The sequence below is a fragment of the Peromyscus californicus genome, unplaced genomic scaffold (genome assembly GCF_007827085.1).
Source record: "Peromyscus californicus insignis strain IS unplaced genomic scaffold, ASM782708v3 Scaffold_7__1_contigs__length_154581171, whole genome shotgun sequence".
NCBI lineage: Eukaryota > Metazoa > Chordata > Mammalia > Rodentia > Cricetidae > Peromyscus > Peromyscus californicus.
In genome coordinates, this window is record NW_026294595.1 from 69,481,986 (window position 1) to 69,498,401 (window position 16,416).

At 53.9% G+C, this 16,416-nt stretch overlaps 1 protein-coding gene across 1 annotated transcript in view; it reads left to right on the forward strand.

The window, feature by feature from the left end:
* The first annotated feature begins 8,868 nt into the window (after positions 1-8,868).
* Positions 8,869-16,416, forward strand: part of Alx4 (ALX homeobox 4) — a 46,166-nt gene continuing 38,618 nt past the window's right edge. Inside the window, exon 1 of the mRNA XM_052726273.1 lies at positions 8,869-9,405. Coding sequence (XP_052582233.1) covers positions 8,976-9,405 — 430 coding nt within the window. The 5' untranslated portion in view covers positions 8,869-8,975. The remainder of the gene's footprint in view (positions 9,406-16,416) is intronic.

The following is a 16,416-nucleotide window of genomic DNA, read 5'->3' on the forward strand; positions in this document are numbered from 1 at the left end:
TCTTCTTCTTCTTCTTCTTCTTCTTCTTCTTCTTCTTCTTCTTCTTCTTCTTCTTCTTCTTCTTCTGGTGGGGTGGGGGGCAGTGTTTCTGTCTCCTAGGAAAGCTTTTTGGATTCGAGATCTTCAGGCTGAGAGGAAGTGGGGGCCCAGACAACCCCTGAAGCCCCAGATAAGGTTGGGTCCTTCTGAAGGACAGCAACCTTTGTCTGTCCAGGTGTTTCCAGGCAGAGAGATGCCCTGCCTCCCTCAGCGCCCCACCTCTGTGAGTCACCTGTGAAACTCAGAAAAGGCACAGAAAGCAAGCGCCACCTCCTGGGGACCCTGCTGCCCGCTGGGCTCCTCCCCGCCTTACTTCTGTCCTCGGCCCTGAGTGGAGCCCCAGGCTGTAGGTTTAACAGCTTCCTTGTGTTTGTCAGCTGCCTTTTAGGTTTTGGAAATGTGTTCTCTGTGGTTCCGGGGACCTAGGGGCCCTTGAAGAAGCTAAGGACTGGGTGGAGGGGTGTGACCTCTGGTGATTTCCACTTAGAACTTCAGCCAGGGATTTTTGATCCTGTTCTGGACAAAGGGTTGGAAAAGTGACCTCAGTCAGCTGCAAGGCCAGCTTCAGTTCAGCTCTGGCTACCAGCACAGGTCCCGTGGAAGGAGATGCCTCATATGGGATAGGAGAAGGGGTAATCAGACCACTGGAGTCCTCAGATACTGTACCAATCAAGAGGAGGTGGGAGATTCTGCGGGCAGCTAATGAGAGCAGAAGGCAGTGAAGATGTCCTTCTCCGCCGCCGCTAACTAAGCATCTGCTATAAGCCAAGCCCTGGGCTGAAGGCTGTTTGCAGTTGCTGCTATCCTGTCTCCAGGGCCTAAGGATACCCAAGAATTTCTCCCAGCATTCTCCACGGCCCTGCCCTCCCCACCACAACCCCCAGTCCTTTCCTATCACAAGCTTGGAGGTTATTTAGATCAGAATGTGCACCCGGCTGCCTCCTAGGACAGGTGCTGGGGTGGGGACCTCTTGTCTTCCAGGGCAGGCAACTGGAGGAGGGGTTGGAAGGGGGATTGAAGCAGGGAGAGCTAAGGACACACATCTCCCTTCCTTACCACCCCACCCCACCCCCCAGACTTTGAGGCCCCTGCTAGGGAAAAGGGTACCAAGGCTGAACCAGGAGCCCTGAGCTGAGGGCCAGCCTGATGTCTGACTTGAAGGTGACTTTGGGGGATGGTCTCTGAGCTCTTTGATGCTACTCCTCTAGGCAGTGGTACTTGAGGATAATCAAGAGGCTGCCTCAAGTACAGGCCTGAGTGGCATGAGGAGCTGGTGGACTTAGAAACCCTCCTCCTCCCAGGACAGACACCAAGACACATACCTTACCCCCACCCTGCACCAACTGGCAGGAAGGGCCAGATCCTGGGAATTGGAATTCCTCAGCCTTTACCCTCCTCTTTGCTTTGAAATTCTTACCCAGGATGGAGCTGTGGGTGGAAGAGGAGGAGGAATGGGGCCCATTGTTTCCCAAGCATTTAAGGGACAGGAGCCCCAGCTCATCACCTCAGGGTTCTAGAATAGCCAATGCCCTGGGGTATAAAAGAAGTAGTCACTGCTATTGGTGGAGTTATCAAGTAAGATGGGTTCAGTTATATTTAACCCTTCAGCCGTTCTGAGACGGGTACTAGTTTCATCTTCCCTGCACAGGAGGGTAAACGGAGGCCTGCAGAGGCGGTCACTCAGCAGACTTTATATGTCACAGCCAATCAGCAATAGACATGGAATGTAACTAACCCTGGATGGAAAGCTGAGGTTGTAAACTTGGTATGAATGGAAAGGCTGTGTTCTGCCTTTCCCAGGGGCCTCCTCACTGTCACAAACATACCCTTCAGCCCAGCCCTGCCTAGAAGCCCCCTCTGCACATCCCTGAAGGCAACACTGGGTCCCAGAGGGGCTTGGGACTGCAGTCAACACAGCACAGCTGCCCCTGGCTGCTCACCAACTCTCAGCTCAGGGGGAGGGTGCAGGTGGGCCAGCAAATGAGACCTTAGAAGAGAAGATCTGAGAGGCCAGGGTGACAGAGAAGGGGAACAGCAGGTCGTGCTCCATCCCTGGAGGAGAGCCCAGGAAGGTTTCACAACCATCCTCTGGTGGTTGGCTGAGAGAACGATTGGGGAAAGGAAGAGAAATGGAGCATCTTAGGATCCCTGCAGGGATCCCAAGTCACAGCCATCACATAGAAACCTGCCCCCCATAGCCTCTCCTCAGGTGAAACTTGGCCTTCTGGATTGAGGAAACTGCTAAAACCTACTCTTTGCTAGATAGAATGAAGTAGTACCCTTGACCTTGGGAGAGAATACCCCTCCCAGGCACATTCTAGCAGTCATCTGGGCAGGCCCAGGCTGGGTAGGTAGGCTCCTCTCTGCAGAGGGAAGAGAGGAATATGAAATCCTCTCTGAAGAAAACAAAGGACTGTGGAGTCTAGAAAGAGCTCTGCTTTGTCCCAGGGGGCCATCTCTGCCCCGGTGTGGACCTCAGCCTTCAGGGGTCAAAGGATTTCTTGGAAACTCCAGTGAAATTTGAAGAGAGAGACAGGAGCTTGGGAGGATGTGGGTCTCTCAGATCTCTCTGGCCGAGAACATCCCTCTTCGGGTGAAAACTGGGTTCCCATCTGCCTTCCTAAAGCCAAGTTGTGCAGCAAAGACAGATCCGCCCATTGTCCAAAACACCCCAGGAAATCATCTGAAGGCTCATTTCTGCCCCCAGGTGCCTGGGAGGTGTGTGCCCTGCATCTTCCATGGGAGAAGAAAAGAGTAGGGGCTGCTGGCCGAGCACCTTAAGGCCAGTGGTTGGCTAACACACATCGGAAAGCTACTTGAGGACTCAAATTAATTACATCCTGAGAGGGAGTCTCTAACTGACATGATTTTCATAGTGTGGACAGGCTTCCACTCCATAAACTTATTTCTGGTTCCAACAGCTTTCCTCTGAGGTCAAGAAGATTTAAGATAGTGATCCTGCAGCAGAGTGGAAACCCATTTTCCACAAGCTTTGGGCATTCTGAAAGATTCCTTGATCCAGTCCAGACCATGACTGTAGCCTATCTTAGCCTAGCTCTCTCGGGAAGGAGGATAGTGGCCTGTGCACCTGGGCTACATCTTCAGAGGGAATCCCAACAGCTTTGGAGAGCCTTTGATACCCAGAGCGCCCAGAACAGAAAGTTAGGTGCCAGAGAACAAATATGAGTAGGCAAAGTGTACATCTTGGGGCCATTGGAGCCAGCTCGTTTTTAAACCTTCATTGGTGCAGGTGTGGATTTCTTCGTTGCAGCGAAAGCTTGTGAACTGCTGATATCTGCAGTTTGCGCTGTCAAAATTTTTCTTAGCTCTCCTGGGTGACCTGCAATGTCAAGCACAGTACAAGGCAAGGGGGAGCGGGGTGCCAAGGCCTTTGGGGGGTTGTGTTTAGAATGCTGAGTAGCAAATCTGGAATGGTTAAGCATCTCATCTCCAGTGCGGTTCCAGGATTCTGGGTGGCAATGCAGTGTTCCCAGGACTTTCCTAAGCTAGGCGGGCGCCGACCTGTCCCGAGCCTCCTCTCCCAGGTCAGCGCCTAGACGACCTCGCCGCTCCTTGTCTCGGGCGCAGAAGCCTGGTGCGCTATCAGGTCGCCAAGAGCGTCGGCGGGGCCCGTCTCCTTCCAAGCGTCTCTGAGCTGTGGTTGGTCCTGGGATGGCTGCAGGGGCGCGGGGGCCAGAGCTAGAGAGATGCTTGCGAGTCGCAGCAATGCTGTGACAGAGTCTGCGACCCTAGACAGCAGGCAAACTTTGTTCCAGGTCTCTATTCACCCGTGGTAGGGGAACTCGCTTGGTCAGCGCGGGGCGGACCTCAGTTGATAGGCAGTCACCCGGTGGGGGTCGGGGGAGGTACTCCTGGTGGTCACTGGCACCGCACTGGCTCTGGATGAAGCATTTCCTAGAGTCCTGAGGGTGTGGGAGAACCGGGGCCTTTCTGTCTGGCCTACCCTCACCGGCTCATCTCCAGAAATCGCTGAGAACGCGCAGTGAGCAGTTGAGAACAGTTCAGTCCCGTTGCTGGAATCCCAAACTCAAATCCAAAATCCCAGGCTTGAGCGATTGCACACCTCTCATCTGCGCTGTGAGGAATGCAGAGATGTTAATGGAGAGGACCAGAGACCGCGTTGGCTGTTGTTGCTATGCCGATTGTCTGGGGTTTGGGTGCCAAAAAACAGTCTTCAAGAGTCCTAAGACTCTTGACCTCCGGGCTATGTGTCTTAATATTGCCACCTGAGTGTCCAAAATGTCCTTCCGTGGCCCTCAAATTCTGAGACACTTCGGAGAATCCCGCAGTTCACAGAGCAGCAATTTCCACCAAGTCGGGAAGTCTCCTTTGGCCTAGGTGGAAGCTGAGGCTTGTGACAGTCAGGTGACTTCACCTGGCTTGTGAGTAGCTGCCACATCCCTCTCACAGTTCCGGTGGCTGATTAGGCAAGCGGGAGAGCAGTGGGAGATTGAGGAAAGGTAGCAGCCTGGCCCAAAATGACGAAGAATCTGCTCTTCCCTTTGAAAGATGGGAGAGGCTGCTGTGCTTTTCCTGGATCAGGGACCCTCTAACCAACTCGGTTCTCCCCGCGGCGCCCAGTTCTGCCTCAAGAGCTCTAACCCTGAGCAAGAACCCGACAGTCGTCCTCCAGCTCCTCCCTGCATCTGTTCATTTGTTCAGTGGTCATTCAAGAGCAGCCCTGTGTGCCCTGTGCCACACTCAGCACAGAGGAGGCAGTGGCCTTGGACTCCCATTCTAGTGGAAGGACAGACAACAAACAAAGAAACAAACAATCCGTACACATGGGAAATCATGTCAGGAGCTTTCCAGGAGGGAGAAAGATTGTCTGTTCCCCCCCCACCATGCACAGTGCCTCCTGCACTAGGAAAGAGCAAGCGGCTTCCTGTGTGACTACCGGGGCGGGGGTGGGGGGGTGGGGGGGTGGGGACGGGATGAGCAGCTAGGGTGTGTGCTAGGGAAGTAAAGACCTCAAACACTGGCCTGTACAGTCCCTCCTGTTGCTGAAAAAAGAAGGAAAGACAGGAAGAAGAAAAGAGAAGAGAAGAGAAGAGAGGAGAGGAGAGGAGAGGAGAGGAGGGGAGGGGAGGGGAGGGGAGGGGAGGGGAGAAGAGAAGAGAAGAGAAGAGAAGAGAAGAGAAGAGAAGAGAAGAGAAGAGAGGAGAAGAGAGAAACACAACCTGGCATGTTAAGGGACTTCAGGAGATCTACAGAGTAATGGGGCAGGGGTCCCATCTGTGAGAGAAATACTGCATCTGGCAGCGCAGGCTAGAGCCAGAGCCAGCCTTGGTGGCTTTTACATGACCAGAGGGCTATAAGGGTGCCTTGATAGTAATGGTGATGGTGCTCAGGCTTTCCATTGGGACAGACAAGATGGCTAGATGTACAGATGGTCAAACAAATTGAGTTAATAGAGAAGAATGAACAGCTTCACTTGAGAGCATTCTTCCTGATAAGGTACGCGAAAAGGGGAAATCCAAATGAGGAGATCCCTGGCGGTTTGCGGGAAGGTTCCTGGTGGCACCATCAAAGGACCAAACATCATTGTACATTGCAGACAAACTCACAGCCACTTCCTCACTGGCTCACAAGCTCAGCCTCCTTGAACATCCATAAGCTGTGATTCAGACCGTTGAAGGCCCTCAGTAGGAGACTCCCATCATATGCCACAACCAGCGTGCTCAGGGTTCAAATTCCTGGGCCACCACCAAAAGGTTGAATTAGGCAGTAATTAAGCAGGTGGCCTGTGGTGGTGAGAGTCAGCTCAATGGGATGCATGCTGGGATGCTCCAGGGTCCAAGGGAAGCAGGAACATTGTGTAATCGCCACTGGCCCCCACCCCACTGCTGTAACTTCTTGTCACAGCCCTCCCCCTCCTAAGCCAGGAAGTGGATAGAAGGAGTAGGAAAATGGCAGTCCGCATCTGGATGCCTGAGGGCAGCTTCTAGGCTCCAGGGACTGCAGTCACTCCTACTTGCTTGAAACTCCTAGACAAAAAAATCAGTCTTTACACCCCAGGGAACTACTACATGACGATTTCATTCATTCGTTCAACACACGGTTTATGAGGATTTGCGCTGTGCCAAGACCTGTGGTGTGCAAGACAGGCCTGGTCCCTGTTTTAAGAGAACTTACTGTTCTGGGGCTGGAGGAGAGAGAGAGGGAAGTACAGCCCAGAAGAGGCAGTCATGCTATTAATTTTTGACACTTGATTTTGGAAGAGGACCCGAGCAGGCAACTAGTTGTCCTGGATTAAAGGAAATCATGGACTCCTAGGCTGCCGCTGTGCTGGAATGCTGGAAGGAATAGAGTGATGAGAGTTCTTCAGTTCCCCCCCACACACGCTAATACTCTTCAGGGAGCACCAACTACTTGAGCTATGAGCACAAAGAGTGGTCAACCACCCCTGAGGTCTGGAATGGTAAGGAGGCCGGTGGGTTTATAAAACTTGGATGAGAGGGCATGGGGTTCGGGGATGAGCTCCAAATCATGAGTCAGACAAAAGCATGGGGGTGATAGGAGATGAACCACCACCTGTCCTGAGATACCCAGGTGGGAGGGCTCCAGAAGCTCTAGGATGGGAGGAAACTTTGACCAAACAGGAACATTCAGGGCAAGGGCATGCTTATCCACCCTTTTGCCATCTGAGATTGAACAATGATTTGGATTGAGGGACTCAGTCTACCCATAGCAAAATAGGTATGCTAAGACAAGCATGTGAGGCCAAACTGATGTGACTTCTGGCAAAATAGACATTCGATAAACATGAGACTCTCTGGTGGTTAAGATCTGTTGGCCAGAGAGGGAGAGACAGACACAGGTTTCTGACCAGCCATGGGGGGATGGGTGCCATAGTGGTCCAGCGCCCCTGGCTCTGAGGAATATCTTTATTAACGAGCACTTCAAGGTAAGCCAGCGATGAAAACCAGATGTGGGATCGTGCAGTCTGCATCAAGTAAGGACCAGAGATAACAAGGGGTAGGGTGGAGTTGAGACCAAGGATAGGTGGAGTTGGAGGTAGATGCAAGTCTCCTATACTTTTTCTCTGGGTGATTCAAGCACAGAGAGTAGGCATCCATCCCATCCTTGGGTTCTGAGCATTCAGGGTCTCCCCACCCCAGCCTGCTCCAGACTCCCCTTGAGGCAAGTCTTCCATCCTCAGATTTCTCCTGCAGTTTAAGGAGGGATGCTCTAAAGAATCTGTCTGAGCTTTTCTGCAGCTGGAAGGCAGTTAACTTTTGAGGTCTCCATTGTTGACATTTGCTTCAACTTCCCAGGTCTATGGAGACTGTTTCTGCAGGGGTTCTGAGGAGGACATGTTGACTTCTCAGTGGTCCTTCCCGCTGTGTGATTTTGACCATGTGTCTGCACCTCTCTTGCAGACCGGAAAATAAGAGCATCCAATCTCCGTTAGTTGTGAGGTGCAACCAATGCTCAGTCCAGGCCAGGAGCTTGACAGGCTGGGAAAGTTCCTTCCCCTTGCTATATGCAGGTCCAGGTGTCCACATAAATCCACACCATGGGTGTGGTTATGCACGCCTGTCATCCCAGCACTCTGGGGGCAGAAACAGGATCCTGAGTTCCAGGCCAGCCTGAACTAACCAGTGAGACCCTGTTTCAAAATCAACAAAATTTGAGCCTTTTGTTTTACAATGGGGGTGGTGGATGGGCACAGTGAAGAGAGAAATACTGATTTCACTCAACAGATGACAGAGACAATTTATCCTGCAAGGTTGGGCAGGAAGGATGTCTCTTAAGGCCCTATCCTCAACCTGACTTTGAGGACCACCACCCACCCACCCACCCCCATCCTGGCAAGTAAGAGGCTGGAGGGCTGGGAGCCTAGGTGCTCTCCGCTCTAGAAGCCAGGTTAGTGTAGGGTCTCTCGAGTGACTGAGCCAACACAGACCTCACAGCAACCGATGCCAGAACCCTTACAGGGCAGGGAAATAGTTAAGACGTAAAAAGTGTCGTCTCCGGACCACTATGAGAATCTGTTGTGTGTGAATTACTGGGAAGAAGCGGGAATGGGAAGGCAGGATTGAAAGTCAGGTTAAGGTCCCGGAAGGCAGGCCCCTGGCTGAGCCGCCAAGTTCACCAAGAAGCATTCAAAGGATTCGCCAGACCAGCGGCTCATCTGACTCCGAAAGTCAAAACCTCTTACAGTTCTTTTTAACCTGTCAATAAAATTTTCATTCCCCTTACTCTAGGCCCTAGATGAGACCGCTCGTCAATTCTCAGCCCAGCTTCGGAAGCCCTGGGGGTCGCTGCACCTCCCCACTCTAGCCTAAAATCCAAAGGCCCTGAGGCTTCTCCAGGTCGAATAGCCTCTAGCCAGTGAGTGGCATCTCTAGTGAGTGAAAAGGAGGGGCTGGGGAGGGAGGAAGGAGTTCTGGGAGAGGAGGAGAGGAAGGAGGGGAGCAGGAAGGAGCGAGTCAAGGGGGGAAAAATCACTTTTTTTTTTTCTGCTTCAAAACCTTAAAGAGGGTTTGGGAGATCTGGTAAACTTTGCGAAGCATCCGAATCTTTTTACAGCTCTTGGTTCTTTCTCTGGGCCAGCTGTGCGGAGCGAGGTGGGGGTGGAGAAAGAGAGAGAGGAGAGAGGGGAGAGAAAGAGGAGAGCGAGAGAAAGAGAGAGGGGGAGAGGAAGAGAGAGGGAGAGGGAGAGGGAGAGGGAGAGGGAGAGAGAGAGAGAGAGAGAGAGAGAGAGAGAGAGAGAGAGAGAGAGAGAGAGAGAGAGAGAGAGAGAGAGAGAGAGAGAGAGAGAGAGGTGGAGGGAGGAGAGAGAGGCAGCCAGCAGGCCGGGCGCGGAGTACTGCCACCTCCTCCTCGCCTCCCCAACTCCCAGCCAAGGCGCGCGGTGGCGTCCTCGCGCCCTCGCCGGCGCCCCCGCCCGTCGCCCGCGCAGGCCAGGCATGAACGCTGAGACTTGCGTCTCTTACTGCGAGTCGCCGGCCGCTGCCATGGACGCCTATTACAGCCCGGTGCCGCAGAGCCGGGAAGGTTCGTCGCCTTTTAGGGGATTCCCAGGAGGCGACAAGTTCGGTACAACTTTTCTGTCGGCCGCTGCCAAAGGACAGGGATTCGGGGACGCCAAGAACCGGGCCCGCTACGGCGCGGGGCAGCAGGACCTGGCGGCACCGCTGGAGAGCAGCGCCGGGGCGCGGGGCTCCTTTAACAAGTTCCAGCCGCAGCCACCCACTCCGCAGCCGCCGCCTGCTCCGCCCGCGCCGCCGGCGCATCTCTACTTGCAGCGGGGCGCCTGCAAAACACCCCCTGACGGCAGCCTCAAGCTTCAGGAAAGCAGCAGTGGCCACAACGCGGCCTTGCAGGTCCCCTGCTACGGTGAGTGCACGTGCGGGGCACCGGGCCCGGGGACCCTGGGGTCCGCGGCTGGCGGGAGGCTGGAGGTGGAGGCTGGAGGAACTCCCGGTCTGCCCCGAGGCTCGAGCGCTTCGAGGACATCTCTACGTCCTGCTGCGTCCCCAGCCCGCGCCCGGGCTCGAGCGCTGTGGTTTTTCCACTGACTTTGGCGTCGCTTCCTGGGTTTCTCCTCTGTTCACCCCAACGTCTCGCTTTGCGCTGTCCCGCGGGGCCGGATTTGAAGCGGATGCTTCGTCCGGGTTCCCGGCGGGAGGCTGCTAGAAGTTTCTCCCGCTGCTTTGGGCGAGCGGCTCGGGAGCCGCTGAGGCCTGGCTTCCCCGCCGCTGGCAGCCTCCCCGCACCGTGCCGCAGGTAAGAAGCCGCAGGTGTCCGGCGCGCGGGGAAGTCCTGGGCGCAGTCCCCGAGCCTTCGCTAGAAGCCACCGCACCGCGTCGCGTGCGACGCTCGTGCGGGGTCTGGGTCCAGAGAACCTGGCGCACCAGAAAACCTGAATCCCGGTCCGGGGTGGGGAGCGCGGATCGCCTAGGGGGCCGCGGCCCGCCGGTCTGAGATGTCTGAAAGTAGCGGCATCGGAAAAACATGGCTTAGGACCTACTGAGTGAGAAAGCAGTAACTCTGAGATACAGCCAGTACAGGACTGTGGAAAGAAGGAAGAATCCGAGTCCTGGTTTGATCCCACAAGGAACCTAATCAAGATGGCCTAAATGACCTCCAAGCCCCCTTGAACGTGGCTGCAGGGTTCAGGCCTGAGTCCTCCGTGTTCGCTACCACTGAGGACGCCGCAGCAGCTAATCAAATGAGTTAGGAAACCAAACCATCCAAATCCCTAAGCGCTCTCTTTTTCCATAGCATCCCCAGTTAGGAAACCCCAAACTCAAAGAAGGGAGAAAGGACCTTCTCCCCGGGCCTTTGTCTTTAGGCTAGGCCCAAGTGAGATGGGCTGGTACTTGACAGACCAATGACTCTGGCTGCCCCGACCCAGGTATATAGAGGCACTAATCCTGGGGACAGAGGTGAGACATGGTTGAGGTCTTGGTGGACAGAATAATCTCAAGAACACAGCCCAAGCTTTTAGTACGCGGGCTGCGTACCCACATGCGCGCGTGCGTGCGCGAACACACTCCCTCATTTTGAGCTCAATCACAGACAGGACTGGAACAAGCTTTGGGGGGACTGTGGACATACCCATTTACTTAAACTTAAATTCTACACACTCACACACACACACACACTCACACACACACACACACACTTCTTTATTGGCCAGCATGGTCACACACCAAATGCATACACTCATGTGGCTTCAGAAAAAGCTACACACCCTCAAAGTGTCAGGGGCTGAAGGCAGAGCTGGACAGATCTGGTGGGCTTTCCCCGCCTCTGCCACCTTCTCTGTCCACCTTTCGCTGGACCGACACCAGGCACCACACAGGTGCTCCCTCCATGCTCCACTCCAGAACCCAGGCCCTGTCCCTGTGACTCCCAGATGAGAGCAGACAGCACACTCAGGGACTCGCAGAAGTGCACTGTACAAAGTGCCCCGTGCAAAAAACGGGCTCGGTTGATTTCTCCCCCATTGCACCGCGTTTTCATCGTTTAAAGACATCCGTTAGTGTGGCCTCTGAGGTGGCTGAGACACCAGGCAAGAAGAGTCAAACTGCTCTCAAGCTCCTGGTGAGAAAGACACCCTTAGGCCCCCAGGGTAAAGAAAGAGGCTAGGCCCCTGCCTGTCCTTTGGGGGTCTTCAGGACTGACTGGCCATTATATCACCTGCCTTAGCCATTATGGCCAAGGAAAGGAGCAGCCACTTGACCTGGAACTGCCCCTAACCTACAGAGTGACCCCAGAGTGAGTAATTCTACTAAATTCCTATTTCCTAGCTGATACCGGGGCAGTAAAGGAGAGGTCGTAAATGCTGGACCCCTCCCCCATACAACCTTCCTCCTATACAATCCCCTTCATTTCCATGTTGCTGGGATCCCCCAATTCTGAGGACAAGGCAAGCTCCTGCCCTTGCTGGGACAAAGTCACAAAGGGCAGGCTGGGAGGAAAGACAGCTGGAACCTTCCAAGACCGGTCTGAAACGGAGGCACTCCTCTAGGAAACAACCAAGGAAGGCCAAATCACTCACTCACTGTCCCTGTCCCCTCTCAGAGACAGGGCTCTCTGTCCCAAAGGAGATTTCAGATCTACACAGGATGAGGCACATTGAGTCCAAGACGTAGACACTGTGGCACTGAGAAGCAGAGACAAGAGTCAAGGAGCCCTTTCAGAAGTAATGGGGAGGTCTGTGGAGTTGGGGGTCTAATCTGCCAGCAAGCTGGGAAACCAAGACGCGTATTGACAACAATTCTCTAACATCGTTATAGTACACTCAAAGCCGGGAGGTTGGGGCTCCAGGAAAAATCCTGAGATGTTCTCAGGAACCTGGCAAAAGGCCGATGGGCTTGGGAATAGGCCTTGCTTTGGTGGCTGTGGATCCCCAGCCCAGGCCGATCAGTCTCTGCAACTTCTGCTGGCTATAGGAGTCCAGATCCCAAAGTAGCTCCGAGTGGAGGGGGGCGTCCAAGACCTCAGCCTCGGTGTTACTTTGAGGTCCCTTGGGAGGAAGGTGCAGGCCTGGAGGCTGGCTAACACCAAGCTGAGAGAGTGCAGGCCGGAGTCTCCCGAGACTCCTGAACTGGAGGTAAGGGAAATCCCCTTGTGGCTTCAGGCGTCCTTACAGAGTTCCGGACCTCAGTTTCCTTATCTTTACTAAAAAGGCAAAGCTCAGAGTGACTCTGCTGTCTCCCGCGAGCACAGGGTCATTCGCGGCTTTATGAAAGGGCCCCACAGAGGAGTCCTCGCCCACTGCGATCTAGACCCCACCAGGCTCCCGGCGGTCCTTCCGCCAGGGCGGCCGGGCGAGACCGGCTCGCCAGGGTGGAGACCCGCCGTGGCTGTGCAATGCTAGGAGACACCGGGACGGGGGCGTTCAGCTCCGCAGTCCTCCCGCGGCCTCGCGCAGCCTTGCGGGTACCTCTGAGGGTGCGGCTCCGCTGGGAACAGCCCTGCCACCTCCTCTTTCGCTTTCGATTCGGTGCACGCAGGTTTTCGTTGAGAGCAATTTGGGACCGCCACAGCCCATGCGGAATGCAGAGCCCTCGGCGCCCAGGTCCCCCGGCGCTCTGGCCTGGCTCAAGCCGGGGTGGCGCCACCGAGGGGCATGTTCTGATTTTTTGAATTAGACGAAATGTTAAACTCTGGAGGTATTTCTCTACCTCCCCCTCCCCAGTACATACACAATCCACACAAGATGACTCTTACTTGATTTAGTCAAGGAATCGGGATCTTTTGTAAATCCTTCTCCCGAAAAAGTGGAGAATGGGGACGTAAGGGACCCAGAGAGCAGCCTTAAGTAGTCCCCAAGCCATTCTGAGAGGATTAATTCTCTTGGTGAAGGCAGAGATCCCCTGCCAGTTTTAGGGGGAAGGCTGGGAAAGAATAGCTTTGAATTTTTAACTTTGTTCGTTTCCATAGCCCCCAGCCTGCTCCAACAATCCGGCCCCAAAGATACGTCCTTAACCAGAGAAACAGAAGGCTTGTATTAAAAGTCTAACATTATTTTGAAATCAATGGGCTTGGCATACATTTTTCTTTAATTTACACATAAATTGAAGGTTCAACGTCTTAAATAGAAAAGTCGGGAAAATGGTTGAGAACTTGCTCAAGTCACGGTCCTATATGTGTTGAATATGCGCACGAAAAATTTCGAGGGGAAAAAAAAACTTTTGTGAATCAAGAAAATTTCAGGAAAAAAATTCGAAGCACCGGGGACCCCATCTTGCTTCTCACGGCAGTATGTCAAGGATGACCTTGTAACTCTCGGACGTTTGTGCTGCCCTGACCCTAACAGGAGGCTACAAGCAGCTTAGCTAGAACCTCTTTAAGGCTCTCCTGAAGCCATCAAAGCCTTCAAGTTGCTCCTGAGGTTCTGGACGCGGAGGAAAACAAATTATAACACCCTGTACTAAATCTTGCTAACGTCCTGGAGGGCTTTGGTTTCCAGAGGCAAATGGATAGACTTTTCTGGAAAGTGCCTTGATTCAGGTCGTGGGCGGGTTTCTTCTGGAAGCTGCGCGCAGAGTCGTTGTACAGTTGCTTCTGTAGTAGGCTGAAAAAACGAAACGGAAAAAAAACCTCTGTAGCAACTGGGAGGGAGGAGAGGTTGGCGTCCGGTGCGTTTGACCCGGGTTGGGGCTTATCTGCTGGCCCCGTGGACCTCGGGGGTGCCGGAGGCAGCAGGCAGGGACAGGACAGGAAAGCTAACTGCCTGAGCCACCCGCCGCTTTCCCGGCCTGGGACACGACACACACGGAGGTCGTGCTCCAGTAGCATGGCCACAAGCGCACTGATACACAGGCAGGGTGAGTGGGAAAGCAAGTACCTAGGGAAAAAAAGAAAATTCTGGAAAGGAGATCTTGGGCCCCTCCCTGGTGCTCCTGCGTCCTCAGTCCGGAAACTTGTTTCCTCAGGAAGCCGGAGAGCTTAAGCACAGTCACAGGTTTGGGTAGGACGGGACCGCTCACTCGGTCTTCTGACCAAATGTGGCTTCAGGGTGCCACTTGCATGTCCACTGACAACTGTGGACCTCTCCAGGCTGTGCAGTCCCCTCACTGAGGAGTTAAGGGTGGTTACCAGACCGGGAAACCACACCAGTGCTTGGACCCGGCTACAGCTAAGTGACGATTCCCTCCAACGAATTCAGAGTGGAAGCCAATGGTGACTCCGTGTTTAAGCTCTACGAGCCACTAGCTCAGCACCACTGGACAAGTGGGAATTGGTCCTTCTTCCAAACAGGGCCCCTTGGGAGAAGGACCACGCACCCTCGCTCTAGTCAGCAAGCGGTTCCAGCCACAGTCCTTAGCCACGGTTTCTTCTCTGAGACCAGTTACCAGTGGCCCCCCCGGGAACCACAATACTCTGCTATAATTGTGTGAATGAGTGACACCCACATCGCCATTAATGGGGCTTCTGCTAGTTAATCTTTTAGAGGTGTGGAGTAGCCTGGGGCGGCAACCCTTGAGCCACCGGGAAACAGGATGCCCCAGAACGACTCGAAAAATTAAGTCTGGCTCAGATGCCTCCTGTGCCTTCAGGATGGTGCTTCAGGTACTCCAACCGCATTAGATTCTTCCTCTTTGTCCCCAGCACATTCTGTAACCTACAACTCTTTTCTACATCCCACCTACTCCCAACCTCCAGCACCAAGGAAGAGAAAGAGCCTGGGGGGGGGGGGGAGTTAAACCTGGGTTCAGATAATTGCAAAAGGTTGTTCAGAGGAGCGAGAGGCAGCCCGGTGGGATAGCAACCTGGGCAGCCTCAGCTTCCGTTCTACTTGAGAAGGCAGCCGGCAGAATCGCACGCAGAGTGCTCTTGGAGAAGAGTAATCACCCGGAGATACCTTGAGGATGAGAGGTGCCACTGCCTGCCAAGATGCCTATCTTTCCTTGTGCTTAGGGACCTCACAGTTAATAACTGAGGTCCCGTTACTGGTGCCGCTTTCGGAATAGAGAGGGAAGCCGTGCGCCGCTGCACACTGGATTCTCAAAGCGGATTCTCTTGTGGGGAAGACTCTCGTCCTGAATCGGGAGCCCTCGGCGCGCGCGCTTTCTGGAAAACTGAATCCGAGACTCTGAGCGCTATCTACGCGATCCAGAAGAGTCAGGAGTCCACGGAGGGTTTGAGTCTGTGAGCAAACTGATCTCCAAGGTCTACTCCCTGCATGGCCTTAGAGAAAGTCCTCTCCACTCCTGACTTCCTTCTGAGAGGGTCTGTGAGGGTACTAGTCCGGGTCCCCCTCCTCTGCTTTCCCACTATTACACGGTTTTGTCTGGAGGGGTCCAGATAGATAAGAGTGGGCAGCTGACAGTCCTAGAAGGTGGGGCTTGGTGAAAGGTCTGGGCTCCTCACCGGGGTTTAAATAAGAGGAAAGGTAAGCTACTGTTCTTTGATGCTCACATGCACCAGACTCAAGCCAAGGATGCATTAATTCTGGCGTCTCCCTGAACTGATGTTCCATTTGCATTCCGTGTCTCTGTACTTTCCAACTGCCTATCAAGAGCAATAAGGGCTTGGTAAACCAAGAGAATGTGGGCCTTCTGTGGGAGCCTAATCCCTTCTGGTGTATATCCTGGAGCTTGTAAGGATGAATGAAGAATTGGTGTTTTATTCAGAAGGTTGGGTGCATCTGTGAAAATATGCCAGGACTCTCTCTCTCTCTCTCTCTCTCTCTCTCTCTCTCTCTCTCTCTCTCTCTCTCTCTCTCTCTCTCTCTCTGTGTGTGTGTGTGTGTCTGTGTGTGTGTGTGTGTGTCTCTGTGTGTGTCTGTGTGTCAATGTGAGCTGGCATGCATCCCATCCATAGTTCACTCTGTCCTCTTCCTCCTCCTGAGTGAGTCAGGTTATAATTGTGTGTATCAATTATTGTGCACTCCTGTATGAAAAATGCGCATGAGTGGGGCCATTTGGTTACCCTGGCATGGGAACCTATGTACTTGCATGTGCACAAGAGTAACTGTGTGTGGCTCTGAAAGCTCCTCCTAGCCTGTGCACAACCAAGCCCCAGAGGGTTGAGCCAGAGGGAGGCTAAGCGTCTGTGTGTCTCTGGCTCCAAGCCTCTCTCCTTCTGGCTGCCTATTGCAGCTTCCCAGAGACTGACTCATAGGCTAGCAGAGTCTCCAGGTGGCAGGTCTCCAGCAAGCCCTGGCAGTCCAGATTAGGTCCATCCAGCCCACCTGCAGTGCAGTGGACTTGTCCCCATTTCTAGGTGCTGGGATGTCCATTTTGCCCTGTGTGGCAAGCTCTCCTGGCACCATCCTGATGTAGTTTTCAGACCACCTTTAGTTGATGAGTAAGGATCCCAGGAGAGAAGGGGCCCCAACCCAGGTTGTAGGGAGGACAGGAACCCCTCTTACCCTTGAGTGGAGAGGCA